Source organism: Gymnoscopelus microlampas (genome assembly GCF_963454915.1).
Source record: "Gymnoscopelus microlampas genome assembly, chromosome: 2".
Classification (NCBI taxonomy): domain Eukaryota; kingdom Metazoa; phylum Chordata; class Actinopteri; order Myctophiformes; family Myctophidae; genus Gymnoscopelus; species Gymnoscopelus microlampas.
The window spans coordinates 33,877,603-33,898,087 of record NC_139939.1 but is presented as its reverse complement, the minus strand read 5'-3'; the positions used below and the strand labels follow the sequence as shown (position 1 = coordinate 33,898,087).

General features: G+C 45.0%; 2 protein-coding genes across 2 annotated transcripts in view; one reads left to right on the top strand and one right to left on the bottom strand.

Annotated features, from left to right (window-relative positions):
- The first annotated feature begins 2,473 nt into the window (after positions 1 to 2,473).
- On the top strand, positions 2,474 to 14,282 carry LOC311064484 (phospholipid phosphatase 3-like). Its single transcript, XM_084084315.1, has 6 exons — positions 2,474 to 2,931; positions 7,137 to 7,294; positions 8,234 to 8,520; positions 10,556 to 10,613; positions 11,976 to 12,152; positions 12,842 to 14,282. The coding sequence occupies exons 1-6, from the start codon at positions 2,727 to 2,729 to the stop codon at positions 12,938 to 12,940; spliced, it is 984 nt and encodes a 327-aa protein (XP_083940441.1). The 5' UTR covers positions 2,474 to 2,726; the 3' UTR covers positions 12,941 to 14,282.
- A 549-nt stretch (positions 14,283 to 14,831) lies between these two features.
- The window catches only part of LOC311056797 (adhesion G protein-coupled receptor L1), a 39,853-nt gene continuing 34,199 nt past the window's right edge, over positions 14,832 to 20,485 (bottom strand). The window contains exons 22-26 of the mRNA XM_084073605.1: positions 20,036 to 20,185; positions 19,681 to 19,777; positions 19,017 to 19,127; positions 18,614 to 18,634; positions 14,832 to 18,031 (exon numbers count right to left, since the gene is read on the bottom strand). Coding sequence (XP_083929731.1) covers positions 15,966 to 18,031; positions 18,614 to 18,634; positions 19,017 to 19,127; positions 19,681 to 19,777; positions 20,036 to 20,185 — 2,445 coding nt within the window. The 3' untranslated portion in view covers positions 14,832 to 15,965. The remainder of the gene's footprint in view (positions 18,032 to 18,613; positions 18,635 to 19,016; positions 19,128 to 19,680; positions 19,778 to 20,035; positions 20,186 to 20,485) is intronic.

Below are 20,485 nucleotides of genomic sequence, written 5' to 3'. Positions count from 1 at the left end.
AGTGTCACTAGTTAAACCTACACAAAAGGTAGATACTGTAGGCTACATTCGGTCCTGTCGTTTCAGGTATAGTGTTACATTTAAATGTAAAGAGTAGGTCCCCAAATGGCTTCCCTGTCCTATCAATCAACTTCAACCCAGGTTGCAATTTTATCACCCTTGGAACAAGACAATAATAGTAACATTGATAAAAATTGGTGTTAAGATAATGCGTATTCTTTGCATTTAATAGGATTCCGTTATCTTATACTTATATGTATTAAAGCTGCAATCCCTATAAGTTTAATGCACCCAGCCTGGTCAGAAACATTTCAGGGCAGATATTGTGGTTATGACTATGAGCTTCAGCTTCCCTCTCTCTCTCTCTCTCTCTCTCTCTCTCTCTCTCTCTCTCTCTCTCTCTCTCTCTCTCTCTCTCTCTCTCTCTCTCTCTCTTTCTCTCTCTCTCTCTCTCTCTCACACACACACACACACACACACACACACACACACACACACACACACACACACACACACACACACACACACACACACACACACACACACACACACACACACACACACACACACACACACACACACACACACACTTGTTTTCAACTCAAACTGCAGACCGCCAGTGGACAAATCTCAAGGTGATGATAATAATGATCTATGGCTGCACCTTTGCTGCCACCTGCAGTATCACAGATGTCACACACAGTATAGGTGGTTGAAGGGTGGCACTCAACACACACACACACACACACACACACACACACACACACACACACACGCACACACGCTCACGCACGCGCGAGCACACGCACGCATGGCGGCAGCAGCAAGTGTGCGCATGCATGCACACATGGGAGAGAATAGAAGGTACAGGAAAGGAGGGGAAAATAAAATGCCTGTGACTTTGAATGTCAGCTGACAAGATCGACTTAACCCTGCTACAAATGCTAGCTGCCTGCTTATGCTAGTCACTGCCAAAGGAACCCCCAAACAGCAGCTTAACATTTTAAGGGAAGTCTTTGCATTGAAATCTGAAAACATAGAGACAAAATGTGTGTTGTGCAAAACAACCCAAAATGTGTCTAATAATTGCACTTTTACAGTGCATGGGCTAAATTGACCCAAATGTGACTTTCTGTCTTTATTGCCATGTGATGTGTCCTTGAATCAAGATACTAAATGAAAATAAACTGGGTGTAAGGTGAGTCTATGAGGAGAGAGAGAGAGAGAGAGGCATGCCGCTGAATAAATCTCCATCATCATGAATCTCATAAATCTCCTTTACATGACAGTGACACCTTGCCCATCCCACGTGACACATCGCTGATACACTATGTGATAATATGACTCTTCATCTTCCTATTTCACCACCAGAGCAGATTGACTGTCTGCATGTCCTTGCATCACTCAGAACTAACAGAACATCATAGACCCCTTAACAGACACGCAGCCAGTATGCGCGCAACGAAACCCATTATATCAGGTCTCGTTAGGACGCGTCTCACTAGCCAACACACACAAGAGGGGGTTGGGGTGTGCTGAAACCAGTGCACCCCGAAACAGGTTGGGAATTGATTGCGTGAAACAATCACCTGTGCGTCCAGGCTCAATGTTAGTAAACAAATAATTGGTCTATTAGCCATTACACTTTAGGCTACTTACTGTACTACTGTACTTTTTAGGTATTTTTTAGGCTACTTTACTGGAGTATTTCAATTTTTCAGTAGGCCTACTTTTTCGCCCAGTATTTTTACTTCTACTCCATTACATCCCAGAGTCAAATATTGTACTTTTTCTCCTCTACAATTCTTTGAAAACTTTAGTTACTAGTTAATTTGTACATTTTGATTATTATTACAAAACATACATTATCCACTTCAGACCTTCGGCCATTTGAAAATAGCCATCTACAAGCTCACAATATTTGCGTTGCGATGCGACTCATTGTGAGCTTGTAGAATGCTATTTTCAAAATATTTTAAACATTTGAAAAATTGTGAAATGGGACATTCTGCATAACGAGTAGGCTACTTTCAACTATTGGTACTTTAAGTACATTTTCAGACCAATACTTTTGCACTTTCAAGTTCATTTTGAATTCAGGACTTTTACTTCAGAGTACTTCTACATTGCAGTATTGATACTTTTACTTAAAAACAAATGTAGTAGGCCTACTTTTTCGAGAGAGAGAGAGAGAGAGGGGGGGGGGGCGGAGAGAGACACACACACACACACACACACACACACACACACACACACACACACACACACACACGCAGCACGCACTGATAGGCATGATCACTTTTTCAGAAAGAGCGCAAGTTGCGCAGAGAAAGGAAAGGCTCTGGCTGTGATTTATCATTTATCCATGAAGGTCCGTTTCGCAACTGTAGCCTAGGGTCTGGTCTGGAGGGCTGTGTGTGTGTGTGTGTGTGTGTGTGTGTGTGTGTGTGTGTGTGTGTGTGTGTGTGTGTGGGAGACGGATGATGCACATATCTAGGTGGTGACACCGTGACAGTCAGACTATGTGTAGAGCAAGTCAGGGCGAGTTTTATGGAATGAGCGATGAAATAAAAAGAGCCAAGAGTCTTTAGGAACTTCCATAAGCATCCGATTCTTCATTCGCAGCCATCAAGTCTTCAGTCCCACAAATGATTTGACGAGCGCTCCGACCTTTTTTTTTGATACCGACAAGTAATTGTGACTGCAAACTTTACGGGTTATTCACCATGTTGGATAAGTTTGTTCATCAAAGTGTCAGTGTGTCTGTCACCAACCCGGACTTACAGCTCAAACTAGCGGACAACAGGGGCATCATGGCATCAGTGGGGAAGGACAACTGCACAGGGAAGAAACTCAATGATGAAGTTACTGGAGCCATCCTGTCTAAACGAAGGCTTCTGGTGGGCTTAGACCTCCTCTGCCTGTTCTTTGGTAAGCAAATACTGACACAATAACGTGTACTTTTTTTGATTGCAGTGTATTTTTTTTTAAATAGTACTGTTTGACCCCAGGAAGAACAGTCACTAATGGGGATCTAAAATAAACAATACACAATAAAGTATCAGGTAGGCTACTGTATATCACTTTCCTGACATGGCTACAGCATTTATTTTATTTATATTTAGGGGAGACTGAGGTCAGTTAATCCTTGCTGTTTTGAGGACTGTCAATAATTTGTCAAGCTCCGACCAGGACTGAATCTCAAGTTGTCAGACATTTATTGTTTTCATGTCAATGCTTTTTTCAGTTTCAGTTCAGTCCCTTATTTAGTTTGGGATCATTAGTAACATCATAGATGTTATTATCATTGGCTGTCTTTTTCTTGCTAGCAGAGTAGAGCCTCTGCATGAAGACCAAAGCCTTTGACCCACCTCTCTCTGATCAATGAAAGAGTGGGAATGTTGCACTTTTACTGTCGCTTTATGTACATTATGTCTGGATAAACTCCAGTCCCACATACCACGCACTCCATGTATCTACACTGTAAGTGATGAATTGTAATTGAATGCAATCATTAAATTACAGCTGCTAAAGGCCTAATATCTTCCTTGACCAAGGGGGGATTCCCTCTTAGGCAAGTGGTTGGCTTTAGTCACTAAAGCCAACCACTTGCCTAAGAGGGAATCTGTAAAGGGACACTAAAGTTTAGTGTCCCTTTACAGACCCGGGTTCGAATCTCGGTATATGACAGGATAGTTGTAAAGATCTTTGGCTTTAGTGTCGCCGGAGACACGCAGGAGACTGGGGTTCGAATCACGGGTGTTACATTGGTGCCGTGCCCCAGATTGGGTTTCCCGGTGGGGGGTGCAGTCAGATAATGGGAAAACAGCCAGTTACAAAGTGCATGTAAGGCAGAGCATTGTTACATACAAAACAAAAGATGGCATACTTGTCAAACACAGCAGACAACAATCATGGGTAAAGGAAACAACGCCTCCTCCAAATCGAGCGGCTTCCTATAATATCTGATATTGAGCAGTACCTTGCTAATTGTTTAGCCCTCCTTTTGGAGAGGTCGGCCATTTGAAGGCCCCTCACAACCAACTTGTGCACGTGCCCTAGGCTTCCAAACCAAAAGTTTACATCTGTAGCACACACACACACACACACACACACACACACACACACACACACACACACACACACACACACACACACACACACACACACACACACACACACACACACACACACACACACTCAATTGGACCTAGGACCTTGTGGACCTATACCCATATAGGTCCACTAGGATTTATCTACACCAAATCTCTTCGGCGAAAATAGCCGATCCATAAGCTCATAACGTGTTGCAATGCATGTTGTCTCATGGTAGTACCTGACAGCAGTGCATAGCAGATCTATGCGTTGTAGAGCTGCTACTTTCGGTGCATGTTAAACCCCAGAATAGGGATGCTATAGCCTGGCATTGCCAGACTGATCACATGGGATCACTCACACCTTCCCCACGATATTGTGGGGGAAAGTGTGAGGGATCCCACGTGATCAGTCTGGCAATGCCAGGCTAGGAATGCTAGGGTTCAGGTATACTGTGTATAATTGATGGTTAAATGATGAGAGACCTTTATAATTCCAGATTCAGCTGGCAGATGCACCAGCAATAACTTGCGAGTAAAACAAAATTAACCAGACATCTATACTATAATTTGCCAAATCTGTGTGTGTGTGTGTGTGTGTGTGTGTGTGTGTGTGTGTGTGTGTGTGTGTGTCACACTGTCCCGGGCGTAACTCGAAAAGCATCCGACCGAGCAGTTTCAAACACGGCATGTGTGTCTCATATGACCCGTGTGCCAAATGGCAATTCGGACGGACCAACGATTTCCGAGAACCGAGAAAACCATTATAAATCTGTATATTACAGCCCGTGGGTCAGAGAAGAAGGCACAAATGCTCTGTGTGTTCAGGAGATTGGAGATTGGCGATCAGCTTCCCTGATTGATCAAGTCAAACCATTGGCTTCACGGATTGGTCACGTAAGACGTTACGTTTGTGCCACTATGCCGGTATAAGTCCCTGATTGGCTAACCCGACCCGTCAGCTTAACTGATTGGCCGAACGTCACGTAATGTATGGGCCGCATAGCCAATATAAATGGAACGACTTGCATCGTTCCCTACATGCTGTAGCACCAAGTAGGCCGGCGGTGCCATCCTAGTCATGTTAACTGGAATAAAAATGTGTTGGATATTGTGACAAACAATTTTCATTGATGTATAGAAGAAAAACATGTCTGAACATGTGTTATGATTGTAAAATGGTAATAAATCATCCATCATGACTTTTTGTTTAGCCTATTTTAAAATAAAGTGGAAAAACTGACTTGTGCACTGGAACCATGGTGAAAGGGTCAAATGTTCTTTGGCGCTCATCCTGTTGAGTTGTGGCTTTCACCTTTGAGAATGAATCAATTAAACACTACCAACAGTTCACAGACAGATACAAGTTATTAAGTATGTGTGTCATAATAACTCATAATTGAGAAAGTGTTATTTATTTTACTAATGGAGCAAAAGACAAATTGGGGAACAATTGACCCTGATTCTCTACTTGTTTGTTTGTTTATCTTAAAGTCAGTCAGTGGCTGTTTTGCCTTTTGTTGTCCTAAATAGTATTCTGCTGAGAATACACTGTAGTAAGCTATTGTTTGTCCACTGCTGCTCCGTTTGTTGTTTGGTCATGTCAACAATGAGCACATGTGTCAGTGGCTAAATTCAGGACGTTTAGCACAACCGTGGGTCAAAATGAGCTTTGAGAATGTGCACAGAAAGAAAGAAAGTTGCACTTTCTTCGTGCTCGCTCTCTTTCTCTCTCACACACACACTGTTCCTCTGTCTCTCTCCCTCCCTCATGTTCCCTCATTCACTCTGCTCACGCGCGCTCTCGAGCGCTCCGTGCCAGCCGCTTCGTGCATTGCTCAGGGAATTCTACAGTTTCCATGACAACCTCAAGTTCTCAGGGTAGAGCGAGGCCGAGGGGAATTGTATTCAGTATAAATAAATAAATACACAATCCCTGTGTGCTATGAGTCTATGAGAGAGGGTCTTTAATTGACCCTCTCCTCCTCCCATTCCCTCTTTACAGTATGTAATAGGACTCCAGTTATGTAAGATGTAAGAGCAGCTAATTGAATGAGGCTGGAAGGAGAGTCTGCGTAAACAAACAACAGGTTGGATGAAGAGAGTTTTATCTCCTTCCCTCTCACACATTTACTCTTCTCTCCATCCCACTTGCATACTTGTATCTGCTAGGAACAGCGTGAGAGAGAGAGAGAGAGAGACAGAGAGAGAGAGCGAGCGAGCGAGCGAGCGAGCGAGAGAGAGAGAGAGAGCAAAAGAAAGGGGGAGTGATGGAGAGATGGAATGAAAAAGAGGAGGGAGGGAGGCAGGGAATCAAAGAGAGTGGGCATAAACCCAGCTAAATTGACCCTGAAGCACATACTGTAGGCAGACAATAACAGATTTTCGGCAAGTGACACAGTCATTAAATGAACACTGCATATAGGCAGGCACCAAACAGAGACGGGGCAGGGCTAGCTCCAGCCCTGGTCTCCTGCCACAGTCACTATCATTGTATTTGCAATGGGTAAGTTGAACTGAAGTCACAAACAGCCCCTCTCGCTCTCTCCCCATCAACAGAAACACACAGTACTCATGCGCAGTCCAAACCAGGTCCCCTCTCCGCTCCGCTTGCTTTTACAATACTATTCTATTTTCAGTCCCAGTGGAGTGCGCCGATGCAGCCTTTGTTCAGCCAGGAAACTGAAACCCCCTCTCAAGCTGATGTTCCTACTGGTTTCTCTGGTCCCAAAGGAACTTAGCCGTGACCCCATAACATTCCTTATGGTTGTCTAACTTCTCTAGAGAAAACTAGAGGGTTCCCACTCTCATGTTTTGCAGTCTATCCCCCCCCCCCACCCCAGGAACAGGGATATTTGTGTCTTCTGTTTGTTTGCTCTTTTGTTTTGTTTTGGGGTTTTTTCTCCTCTCCTCCCAAAGCTGCATTGTCTGCAGACTGAGACATCTATACTCCCGCTGGGACTGCACTGATTTGTTATGAGGTTGAATTCTTTCTCTTATTTAACTCATCCTCACATACCTCCACCTTCCTCCTTGGCGCAGCCTCCATTCCATTCTTTGCCTGTGAGCTAAAGGCGGTGAGTCCATACAGAAGGGGTTTCATGTGTGGGGACCCCAGCATCACCTACCCATACCTGCACAGAGAGGTTATACCAGATGAACTCCTCATCACTGGAGGCATTGTCATCACTGGCCTCACCGTGAGTATAGAGCTCATTCTTCATATCCTCATCATCATCATAATTTCTTTTGTACGACTTGATGCCTAAGGTGTGAGCTGTTTAGAAGAGTGTTTGTCCATACATGTATGTCCCCAAAATATTTATGTGTCCATGGGTTTACCTGTGTCTGTAAACGGATAATTTTTCAAATTACTACACCGATCAGCACTAAATGTGAACGCTGCATTTATATAGCTAAAAGCACTTCACATAGATTGTGCATTACATTCACACACCGATGGCGGAGGAAACCATGCAAGACACCAACCTGCTCATCGGGAGCAATTAGGCGTTCAGCGTCTTGCTCAAGGACACTTCGACACTAACTCTGGGGGAGCCCGGGATGGAACTGGGAACCTTGCATTTCCCATCCGGCCACTTTACCGGCCAGTCTACCCCTAAGCCACTGCCGCCCCATGTGTGTAAATGTCTTGTGCATGCTGCCAGTAGGTCAGATCTTCAAGGACTTATGACATAGTGACTTGGGATATACATGGTCCATACAACATGTAGGGTTGGGCGATGTGACTTTGCATCTATATCACAAGTATTTAAAACTTAAGCCTCGATTCTGATTAATGAATGATTATTATTTTTGTGTTGTGAGCTTGTAGATCTGCTATTTTCAAAAAATGTTGTACGCCACCATTGTACAACGAAGTATGATACAGGGTTAAGAGGTTAATCAGACTAAACAATTTAGTCGATTATAAAAAAAATCGAATTTATTTTCATATCGATTCATTGATTAGGGAAACAATTATCAAAAAAATATTGCTTCTCGATTTTTTGGTTGTAAAACGTTTTATATTGGTTCTAAAATATTGGTTTCATATGTTCATGATTGAGCTGCGTTCAGTGCATGGAAGTTGCAATACAATTAACGTTATTGCTACTTGCTACGTGTCCACTTTTCAGATCGCTCTCGGGGAGTGTTACAGGGTGCGTTTCCGTGGCATCAGCTCCAAGGCCTTTGTGAGGAACCTCTACGTGTCGTGTCTGTACAAGGAGCTGGGCTGCTTCCTGTTTGGCTGCTGCGTGGGCCAGTCACTGACCAACATGGCCAAGTTGAGCGTGGGCAGGCTGAGACCCCACTTCCTGTCTGTGTGTGGAGTCTCCTACGCTTCCCTCAACTGCACACCTGGAACGTATGTTGCATCAGTGACATGCAACCAGCCAGACCACCGCTTGGAGGAGGAGGCCAGGTGTGTGTTTGTGCATGTGTGTGTGTGTATGTGTGTGTGTGTGTGCGTGCGTGCGTGCGTGCGTGCGTGCGTGCGTGCGTGTGTGCGCGCGCGCGCGTGTGTGTGTGTGTGTGTGTTTGTGTGTGTGTGTGTGTGTGTGTGTGTGTGTGTGTGTGTGTGTGTGTGTGTGTGTGTGTGTGTGTGTGTGTGTGTGTGTGTGTGTGTGTGTGTGTGTGTGTGTGTGTGTGTGTGTGTGTGTGTGTGTGTGCGTGTGTACACGCATGGTGTACAGTAAACAGCAGAGGTGGGACCAAGTCCCTATGTTGCAAGTCCAAGTCGAGTCTCAAGTCTTTGCTCTCAAGTCCCGAGTCAAGTCCAAGTCAACAAAGCCAAGTCCCAAGTCAAGTCCAAGTCCCCAGCTTTTTGTTTCGAGTCCCACACAAGTCCTTAGCATTTTGGTTCGAGTCCCACACAAGTCCTAACCTTTTGTTTGGAGTCCCAAACAAGTCTTAACCTTTTGTTTCGAGTCCCAAACAAGTCAAAATGTTAATTCAAGATATGTAAAGATTTACATACATCATGAGCATTTTTCACAATTTGCATTTGTTTTAAAACAAGGGTTCTTCCAGGCCAACAGAACGCAGATACTGTACTTTTAATTTCCTCCTTGAGGACAGGGTTTAAAAGGGCCCTTTTTAATGAATATAATGTCAATTTGTACAATCTGTATGGTAGAGTATGTTACTACAATATAACTTATACAATCAGGGTGGTTGTATTTTGTCTCCCTGCTCTTCTATTGAGACATTTAGATAATGTCAAAGGCCATGTCTCACCTAGACACAGGATCTGACACAAATTCAGTGTATCCTCTGATCAAGCAGGCAGGCTCTATTATCACAATGGTGAAATTTCAGCACTTGCACTGGAAACCGCGTTCAAATCCGGGTTAGAAGAGGAAATGTATATAGCGCTGAAGTGGTCAATGTATGTTTTGTATTAATAACCAAAATCTACAAAGTAATTGGTACCTAAAGTTTTCAAATAATTGTAGTGGAGTAAAAGTAGGCTAATATCTGCCTCTCATATGTAGAAGTAGGTAGCTGATATATTGCACTTTTACCTTAGCGCTAGGTATACTCTTGGACTGGTTGCTTGTTTTTGCAGAAAATGCACTTAAAACTTCTGGTGATTAGTAGTTTAGTTCCCTACCTATGTTGAATGCACTTACTGTAAGTCGCTTTGGATAAAGGCGCTGCTAAATGACTGTAATGTAGAAGTAAAAGTACTGAAAATTACAAATACTTAAGTAAAGTACTTGAATAAATGTACTTAGTTACTTTCCACCACTGGTTATAGTTTGCACTTAGCATGCAGTAATGTTAATGTGAAGTATAGGTCTTGCCTTGCATACTGCTTTTCTCGTAATCTTTAAAACCGACAGCTATAACTGCTGGAGTTGACATTTTATTCCACCTGGCTTCAGTTCCAGCAGCGACGGCAGGAGTGAAGCCGGTGTGTTGTTTGTTTGGTAACGTGCAACATGTGGGCCAGTGTTGCCAAGTATCGGGAGAGAAACAAGCGAACCGACTTCCAAAAACAAGCCAAAAACAAGCCAAATCTTGTCCAAAAGTTAGGGTAAATAAGCAGCTTTGGCAACACTACACTAGGTGTCACTGACGGCCGGGATTTCTGACTAATAACATTATAGTTGATGCACACTTTTTAAACATTTTTGGCTTGACTTGAAAGTGACTTGAAAATACTTGAATTTTCAAGTCAAGAGGGCTCAAGTCAAGTCAAGTCTCAAGTCTTTAGCGTTCAAGTCAAGTCAAGTCTCAAGTCTTTGGCATTCAAGTCCCAAGCAAGTCCAAGTCTATTTTTGATTTGGTCAAGCAAGTCTAAAGTCATCAAAATCGGGACTTCAAGTCAAGTCGAGTCTCGAGTCTCGAGTCCAAGTCCCCACCTCTGGTAAACAGTATACTTTATCTGTGTGCATGTTTGTGCTGTACATGTGGTTGGGTTCCACCTTGTTCTAAATGTGTATTCTTTTCAGGAAATCTTTCTTCTCTGGCCACGCCTCTTTTGCGATGTATACCATGCTCTATCTAGCAGTAAGTATAGTCTATCAATCTATCTACGTATATGTACAGTATCTATCAATCAATGAATCCATCCATCCACCCATCCGTCCGTCCGTCCGTCTGTCTGTCTGACTGACACTTTTCCCCCCACTCTCACACACACATACTGTACACTCTGGTCGAACACAATGCATTCTCTCCCAAGTCCAATTACAGCAAAAAATGCAGCAGGAGAGAACTGCAACAGGGAGCCATCATCAGTCTAGTGTGAAGCAGAGAGCGAGAGAATGAAAGAAGAAAAGAGGTAGAAAGAGAGAGGGTCTGAAAGGAGAACTGGGACAGACAGAGACAGCTTTGTTCTGCTATGGGAGGAGTCTGACCTCCTTGTCACTGCCTCTCTGCTTTGCTCTGTGTTTGTGTGTGTGTGTGTGTGTGTGTGTGTGTGTGTGTGTGTGTGTGTGTGTGTGTGTGTGTGTGTGTGTGTGTGTGTGTGTGTGTGTGTGTGTGTGTGTGTGTGTGTGTGTGTGTGTGCACACACGTGCGTGCGCGTGCGTGCGTGTGAGTGTGCATGTGTGCATGTGTGCATGTGTGCATGTGTGAATGTGTTCAAATGTGTATTGTACTATGTGCATGTGTACTATATGCTTGTGTATACACACAGTCAAATCTGGAGTGTATGCATGCTTGATTGCTTGTGCATAGCAGAATTGGCTCTGTGTAGATGTATTTTTCCATGAGTGCTGCTGTCTCTCTCTTATCCTCTTGTCTGTTATTTTATGTGACAGATTGAGTAAGGAGAGAGGTTGGAAACAGAAACCTAATCGCACAATGTAGGCAACTCGGTTGTAAAACTCAACATTACAAAGATGAAAATCTAAGTTATGCTTTGTCGCTCACTGAAAATAAATAACACAGCATTTTTTCATTGGGAATCAGTTCTTCACAGCAAGCGACACTTGCTGTGAATGCAACAAAGGCATAATTTAGGCTTAATTTAAAGATCCATATAAGGATCTTTCACCATTTTAACCCAATTTGGAGCTACAATGGAGATTGGTCAGGAGCTCTGTGTACAGAAAACTACACCTTTGTCACTGCAGTGTTAATCATTATTTAACCCATTAAAACTGGGAAAGCATCTGTGTCATTTTTGATTTTTGCGTTGGCTATTCAAAATGAGCAGATACTGTATACAAGCTCACAGCTTCGTGCCACGCTGCAAGCTTGTACATCTACTATTTTTTATTTTAATTACGAAAAAGTGTGAGAACTGCTGATTTAGAAGGCATTTGTAGAATCGGCCTCAGTTCTTAATGGGTTAACTGATGTGTTATTTCATTTCAAGGAGACAAGAGTTCAAAGTAAACCTGGTGTTACTGTATGTGTTTGTAGTTTTACCTGCAGGCGCGGTTGACGTGGCGTGGTGCTCGGTTGCTGAGACCTGTGCTGCAGTCCCTCCTGGTCCTGCTGGCAGTGTACACGGGCCTGACCCGCATTTCAGACTTCAGACACCACCCCTCCGATGTATTGACTGGCTACTTACAGGGAGCCCTCACTGCTTACTGGGTGGTCAGTACAGCATCTATTTTGAGCATGTCATTATAAGCATAAATAAAATGTAAACATCCAAAATGTTCAAAAAGTGCAAAAATAGCATTGCATTTTTCGCATCATGTGTTGTGAGGTTGTAGATGAGCTACTTTAGCAATTTTTTTTAAAGGAGACATCCGCGCATTTTAAGTGTTATCTTTGATGTGTGGCAAATCACTCACCAACGTAGAAATGCCCATTGAGTTACTCCACAGATCCCCCTGTCGACCCCCACCGTTGGCATAATAGGCTGGCTGCTTATCTCTCTGCCTGGCAACACCAGGTTGCCAGGTTCGGAGAGAAACAAGCAACGAGCGTTAGCTCGTTCTGTTATTAGCGGTTAGCTTGTCGGGACTTTCAACGCCTGTAAGGGTATCATGGGACTCCACAGTGAGTGCTAGGAGAAAAAAAACAGACTTTGCATTTGTTAAAATAGGCGAATTTGGGCTATGCTCGCGCCTCCTATTATGCCAACGGTGGGGGTCGACAGGGGGATCTGTGGAGTAACTCAATGGGCATTTCTACGTTGGTGAGTGATTTGCCACACATCAAAGATAACACTTAAAATGCACGGATGTCTCCTTTAATAGAGCTAACGTGGTTAAAGTCAATGGCTGTCATAGAGTTGTGTAGCTCACCAGTGTGTGTTGTGTCTGTGTGTTTCCCAGGCTTGCCACATCTCCTCCATGTTTAAGACCTCCAGTCCTGCTGTCAGTCCAAACCAAGCCCTGGACAGCACCTTGTCACCCCACCATACCATCTGCTAGGTCACTGTTTCCCAACCAGTGGGATGGGACCCATAAAAGAGGGCCATAAGAGGCTTTGTCAAGGTCACGGGGCAGACATCAACATTAATAGAGAAATATTCTATTATTTAACATACAATTCCAGGCCCTGATGTCACCATTAACGCAAACTTCAGAGACTATTGCGGAACCAGTTAAGAACCACTGTAGTACACAACACCACATGTTCACCAACTCATGCATACACTATGCACAAAGTACCTGCATGTTTGTGTGAGCCTGCCAGTCTGTAGCCTGTAGTCTGGCTCGGTTAGACAGAGATTTGAAGAATGTCGGACCATTTCCTGTGAAGTCAAATCACATACCTCAGTTTCCAGACAAGAGGGAGAGAGAGAGGGAGAGAGAGACCATTTCCAACCTCCTCTATCAATTGTCTTCAGTGAAAAAGGAGTCATTGAACTCTTCAGGATATGTATGAGACGGGTTGTTGAAGGTTGTTGCCTATGAAGTGGCCTTCGTCCATACATAGGAAAAACGCTTTTCACCTCTTTCAAAATATACACAATGGCCCAAAATATATATTTTGGGAGAAAATGTGGGAGAAAAATAATGATTATGCATGCAATATTTGGATAAATGCTAAATGTATCTTCAGGTTCCAAATATATATTTTCAAATACATTTTGGCCATATTTTGAAAATGTGAAATATTATGTACAGTATATACATACACATTCATCATGTTTGACACTAGCTTCACATGTATTTGCCTGTCAGATGAGCATGTAGATTGTACCTAAACACCGACTGACCACTAGCACTCTTAACCTCATAATAATAACCTGTATCACACAGAAATAGCACTTTAAAAATACTTTTAAAAATGCCACTAATGTTGTAAATTAATTATTTGTAATGATGACTAAGCAGATAGAATGTAATTTACAATTTTATACTTAAGTGAAATCGTAGCCAGTTCTACATACTGTAAACTGTACATAAACTCAGTGAATGTAATGGTACAGAAAGAAATGTACCAATAGCGATAAAACAACTCATTCTGTCAGTGTGTTTGTAGACATGTTTTGAATGTTTTCATGTTCTCCTTCATGTGTGTGTATGCAGCCTGGCTCCAGTACCTCATGAACTTTACTGATGTTATGCCACGATTAAGCTTAATTTATACTCCATCGCGCAACGGTGCCAAAAAGAACCTTCAGTAGAACCTTTTTTGGAAAGAAACACTGTCGTACTACAGAGTATAAATTACGCTTTAGACCATGTAAATAATCCATGTGAGTTTTCTCAGTTTTTACAATGTTACAAACTTCTGTCCAAGAGTGCACAGACCATTAAAGGCAATGGTGACTTATTTTTAAACAGTTGTATCATTTGACGTCAAGTTATTTAGAAATACTAATTTCTACAGTATTTGTGTCTTTCTCCAACTTTGATTTGAGCCTGTGTACAGTGTTGTATTTCCTACAGTGTAGTCCTGTCTTTATATACAGTCAGTGGTTCTAGTTGCGTTTACAAATTATAATTGAATACCGCTTTATAATACACTCTAAATTATTCGTTATGCTGTGTTCCTTCATATACCATAAAGAAAATAAATGCCATTTTTCTAATATAAAACAAAAATGGCCAGAAATATATTTTCAGAAAATATGGTTCAAAATATATTTTAAAATATATATTTTTGGTAACATAAATGTGAAATGCATTTGAGTTTGGTATTTCTTGTAGCAGCATGAGTCCACCCATCAGCCCTTAAATTGATCGTTTCTTCGTTCTCAATCTCTCCTGACACCCACACCAACAGAAGGATGGACATGCAATGGTTTCACATCTTTACTTGAACTTCAATAGCAATACAAGACAATCAGAACACTTTGGGGTCGTCTATGTACACGGGTCTCGGGGGGGGGGGAACGCAATAAAAGTTCTGAGGCTTATATGATCGGTTCAGGAGCTCAAAGAGTTCTGTTACCGTGGCAAATGCCAGGGCAATATGTTCCATCACCAACAGTCTCTGTCTGGAGGACTGGACGCTTTTGGTCTTGATGTGAAGTGGGATTGGTCAAGAGTTCAAAAAACAGCAGGAAGAGGGCGTGTGCATGAGGGGTCCCCATTGATATTGATAAAATGCTGCATTGTGATACATTGTTTATACAAGAGCGATGTACACACACCCACGCAGCTCAAACACAGGCACGCACACGGCACGCGTGCATACACACATGCACGCATGCACAGACACGCACACCCAGACACTCACGTACGCGTGCGCACACACACACACACACTCACACCCACGCACGCGCACACTCACCCACACACATAAAAACATGTTCCTCCTACAGTATGTAGCCTTGTAAAGCCACTATAAATTCATGCACATGTTCTTTGAAAGGATTTTTTTCTCTTTTCTTTTCTTTTTTTGGCAACATACTAGTGCTTCTTTGACACACTGTTTGCTTGCTACAGGGAAGGGCAACACCCAGAGGATGAACCAATAGAAATTCAGACAATGAGTCCATAAGGATAAAGCACCAATGAGAAGGGACCACACAGGAGGGTTTGAGACACTGTTTCTCAACGTCTAGCCACGTCTAGCCCACAAATGGTTCCCTTTGTAACCTCTCGGAGTTTAAGACCCGAAAGGGTCCATTTGGAGCCCTGGTGGGCCCCAAACCCGACGTTGAGAACCAGTGGTTTAGGAAAGACGGGAGAAGAAGGGGAATGGACGGAGACAGAGAGAAAGGTAGACAGAAAAAAGGTAATTTATAAATGGATTACAGTCTTTAAAAAAGTAACAAAACCATGAAAAGGGCGAAGGGGGGGAAGTCTCGTGGTGATCGGGAGATAGAAACAGGAAGGAGCCTTCATCACCATCATCATCATCATCGCTTTTCCTCAAGCCACGTCGGTATCGTCACCATCATCATCCTCATCAGTACCGCCAACTGTTTTGTTTTCGCTTTTGTATGGCCGCCGTCGTTCCTCCTCCCTGGTTTCTATACCCCGATCACCACCGCCCTAGTCACAGGCTCGTCACTCGCTGCATCTGTCCGTCTTCTTCTTCGGTGGGGGGCTCTGCCGTGTACGCCGTCTCCCCATTGGCTGCCAGCGGCGGGGGCTGGTAGAAGGTCTGCAAGTGATTGGGCCGCGGGCCCAGTGGGGGGCGTCCCAGGCTATAGGGCAGTTCCAGAGCGGGCCGCTGCGGCTGACCGCTGGCAGGGCTGACGTCCTCGTTACCTTCGGGGCTGCTGTCGGGGTAGGAGAGAGCGGGCGGGGAGTTTCGAGTGTAGAAGCGGGGCGGGGAGCTGCTCCGGCTATACACCTGAGGGGAGTGGCGGGAGTAGAGGTTCGGGGGGGAGTTGGCCTCTCGGGGAACAAAGATGTTTGTCGGCGGAGAGCTCCGAGGGAAGATGTTGAGGGGCGGTGTGCGGCGGTCTCCGGGGTAGAGGGGGGAGGGGTTGGAATCTCTGGCGTAAATGGGGGAGGAGTCAGGATCAAGGTCGAGGTCAGGGGTCAGGGGCAGGGCGAAGCTGTCAGAGTCGTCCGGATCGCCGTGGTAGCGGTGTGGCTGCGTGTTCCCTCTGTCTTTCCCTCTCTTCCATCCCTCCATGCCTCCGTCTTTGCTCTCAAACAGGAAGGGTTCCTCCCTGTCAATATCTATCCCTCCTCTCCACACCTCTAGTGCCCTGTCCTTCTGTTTAAAGTCCTCGCTCTCTCTCTCCACCCCTCCTCTCCAGCCATCCCTGTCCTTCAAGAACAAAGCGGCTTCTTTCTCTCTCTCCATCCCTGCTCTCCACCCGTCCAGCTCGAAGTCCTTCTTCTGCGTTATAAACGTCTCCTCCCTCCCGGGCTCTGCTCCTCCATGCCACAGCTCCATCCTTCCGTCTCTCTTGTCTAAAAGGAGGGGCTCCTCTCTCCCTCGCTCCATCCCGCCTCTCCACTCATCCATTGCAGGGTCTCGCTTCTGAGGTCGAAATGACTCCTCCCTCTCTCGCTCGGCTCCCGCTCTCCAGTCCTCCATGGAAGCGTCTCTTTTCAGCAGGAAGGCCTCCTCCTTGTCTCTGTCTTGCCCTGCTCTCCATCCATCCAGGCCTACGTCCCTCTGTTTCAGCAGCAGCGGCTCCTCCAGAGCCTTGTACAGGGGTTCAGACTCCTGAGGTGGAGGGGGCGGAGGAGGGGGTAAGGGTCTGTCCCGGTAAAGATTCCTGTCTCTGTCTCTGTCCCTCTCTCTGTCTCTCTCCGTCCCTAGGCCCATATCGCCCCCCGCGCGATGCCGGGCTAGCGTGCCGGGGGTGCGGCTGAGGGTGGAGGAGTAGGGACGAGCCTGAACGTCGGGGGGACGGGCTTGCTGCTGCTGTCTGTCCTGGAGCCCCCCGCGACGACCCAGGGTGCTTTGCAGCTGCAACCTCTCTCTGTCCTGAAGCTGCTGCTGCTGCTGTTGCTCGTGAGCCTCAGAGTCTGTGGGGGAGACCGCGGGATGCGACCAGCCGTCCTGCAGCCGCGGCGTCCCAGTATGATCCTGGCCGCGTGTCGACGCGGCGGCGGCATGTGCGTCAGTCTGGATTTGCGTCTGGTGCCTGCTAGCGTGCGTCCAGCCAGCGTCTTGTGCGCTGTTGTGACGCATGTGCGTCTGCATGGTGGCGGCCCAGACCCCGTCCGAGGGCGGCGGAGGTGGTTGTTGTTGAGGGTGGCGAGTCAACGTAGCGGCATGAGTGGGCCTGTCATGGTGGTGTGGCCTTGCAAGGCTGCCGTAGCGCTCCGGGGGCACAGGCATGGCCACAGAGGGCCTCAAGTTGCTCTGAACCAGCTCCGAGATGATCATCTTCTCCAGAGCTGCAGCATCAGACAGGTTCCTGCGCATTCCGGCCCCGCCGGCCAGTTCCGACGCCCCATGGGGAGTGAGGAGGCCTGGGGAGACATCATCCCCTACCGCTTCCCTCAGGAGGTCGCTGCTGCCCACCACCCCGGCCCGGGAGCCCGGTCCGGCACCTCCCAGACCGTGCAGGGTGAAGGTGTTGGGGGTGTAGCCTCCATTGAGACACACACTGTCCAGCCCGCAGGACTCCTGGCTCTGGGATGCACCACCCTCTGTTAGGGAGAGGATAGATGTGAGTCAGAGCAGAACTTGTGTAAGTAAGTGGTTCTCAAACCTTTTAAATTTGAAGGACCCCCAAATTGATATGCATAAGGTCACAGACCTCCATTTGAAAAGATTTTGTGCCAGGGACCCCAATAAGTGATTTGTCAACATTTGTCAACATGTTTTAAACAAGCTCACAACGCATCACATTGTGAGCTTGTAGATTGGCTATTTTCCAATAGTCAAAAAACAACAATTTGGGTTAAAGTGTTTAAACTGTTCTTCATTTTGCTGAGGACCCTTTGGAACCCTCTCAAGGACCCCACTTTGAGAACCATTGGTGTAAATGACCTTGAGATGAATGAACATAATGGATGGATGGGCAGGCAGAGAGACTGGTATAGATCGATTTGGATAACAGTAACAGCAGTATCATTGAATGGAATTTTATGCAACCATATGGATATGGAAGATATTTGAATGTTTTCATGGTCTCTGTTTGTATTGTCATGACTGTTGACAGAACCATAATACACAACGAAATGGTGCTGAATGATTATAGAGTGAGCACAATAAAAGAGAGCTCATACTCTGGCTGTTTCTGAAGGTTCCTATCGATCCACGTTAGACAGAGAGACACGGAAGGGGAAGGACAAAAGACAAAATACACACTTTTCAAGGTCAAGGTCACACTACCCTGCAGACTGCAGGGAACAATCGCAGCAAATGGCATGAACAGTATAGTACATTGTATAGACTCACAACAATAGACTGTTCTATGATTGTGAACTGTGAACTGTTACTTTTCAAGCATCTGAGATCTACACAAACAAGTTAGAAAAGTTGGTTTGGTTCAAGATAAGAACACAGTCAGACAAACTGACAAACAACCAGAGGAGAGAAGCTGAGCATGTGTATAAAAAGGATAAAAGAAGCCAAGACAAAGGGGCAGACTGACAGTAGCTGTAGAAAGCACTGTGTTGAGGTTTATACCTGTGGAGGTGAAGGGTTGGTTGTACCCTTGGGCTAGCAGAGTGTCATATGGAGAGGCTCCAGGATGGGTCTGCAACACTGGGTTAGTCAGGAAATGGTTCCCTAAAGCAGCTGGCGAGGGGGGTGAAATACAAGCAATCTTAGGCAAATAATTACACTAGAAACAATCAATGTCTGTAGAACACATGCCACCTGTTCCCCCAGTCTCAACTCTTCTCCCTCCTGGCTCTTTAATGGCGGAATGCCCTTCCAACTTCATTTGGAAAAGCTGAGTCGCTCTCTCTCTCTCTGTCTTCTGTCATGAACTGAAACTCACCCAGAAATACCTCACGTCCTACTCTCCACTCTCCCATATCTCCCTCCTTTGCACACTCTAATATGCCCTTGTGTTGATTTGTGATGTATATTAAATCACTCCATCGCTCTTCTTCATTCTTGTTCAGCTACTTTTCTCTTACAGTGCATGCAGTGCTTTGATACTTTGTCACTCTGGAAAAGGGAAATCAGCTAAAATGTCAAATGTGCACACCCATAAGACCAGAATGAACTAATGTCTTAGTTTGTGCTATTCATTCAGAGAGTAAAGAATGTCAGTATCACATGGCCAGAGAGAGAACATACACTAAGGTGAAGAACAAAGGTGTGAATGTATACAGATCTTCACCTCTGTTGAGTGTTGGAGTGTTGTTGACATCTGCAGCAATGAAGGACGACTCTGTCTGTCTGCGCACTGTGTCGTTCCACATCCTTCTAATACGGCTCTGGAACAAATGAACACACACATACACCCGCGGTCAAAAACAGTCGGAGGAAGATAGCAAGACACACAGGCAGCGTTGGAGAAAGATAAAAAGAAACAGAAAAAGAAAGAGAGCATGACAGACAGAAACGGAGGCAGAGACAAAGTCAGAGACACAAACAGAGAACCATGGGGCGATTGATGCAAATTTGGATGCGTTCAAGAGCAGGATGCGATGCCAAATGTTTGAGTGCGTAAATAATGGAACAATGCTCTATACCTGTCTGTTGGCAGTGGCTCTGCGTGCCTGGCTGCTGCTGTAGCGGCTGTTGGACCGCAGGGCCGAGCCCTTAACCGAGTCAGGAGAGCTGCCAGAGGACGAGCCACAGCACTGGGAAAAACGCAGGCATCGGCCATAGTCCTTCTGACCCTACGCACAAATATATATATCGTTGCTGTCGGGCAGAAACCTTGTGTCTCCATTATTTAAACTTTTTATATTTTGTTTTTTCCCCTGGAATTGAATGCCCTACTTTGCCATACAACAGCGCTGTAAAATCAATTAAATTCCATTCAAAAAGTCTTGTATTTGAAAGGTAAAGTGGTTTAGTCTGTCTGTGTGTTAAAAAAAAAAAAAAAAAAACTGAACAAATGAAAACTTAATGTAACTAAATAGTAACTACATTTTACACATTTTTAACGCAGGTTCTTTTTTTCCATTTTCTAAAAA

Bases quoted from the DNA above. Each gene is read 5' to 3' on its own strand.
- LOC311064484 (XM_084084315.1), top strand. From the start codon at position 2,727: ATGTTGGATAAGTTTGTTCATCAAAGTGTCAGTGTGTCTGTCACCAAC. The intron at 7,295-8,233 runs GTGAGTATAGAG...TCCACTTTTCAG, and splicing joins TTGTCATCACTGGCCTCACC to ATCGCTCTCGGGGAGTGTTA. The intron at 8,521-10,555 runs GTGTGTGTTTGT...TATTCTTTTCAG, and splicing joins CGCTTGGAGGAGGAGGCCAG to GAAATCTTTCTTCTCTGGCC.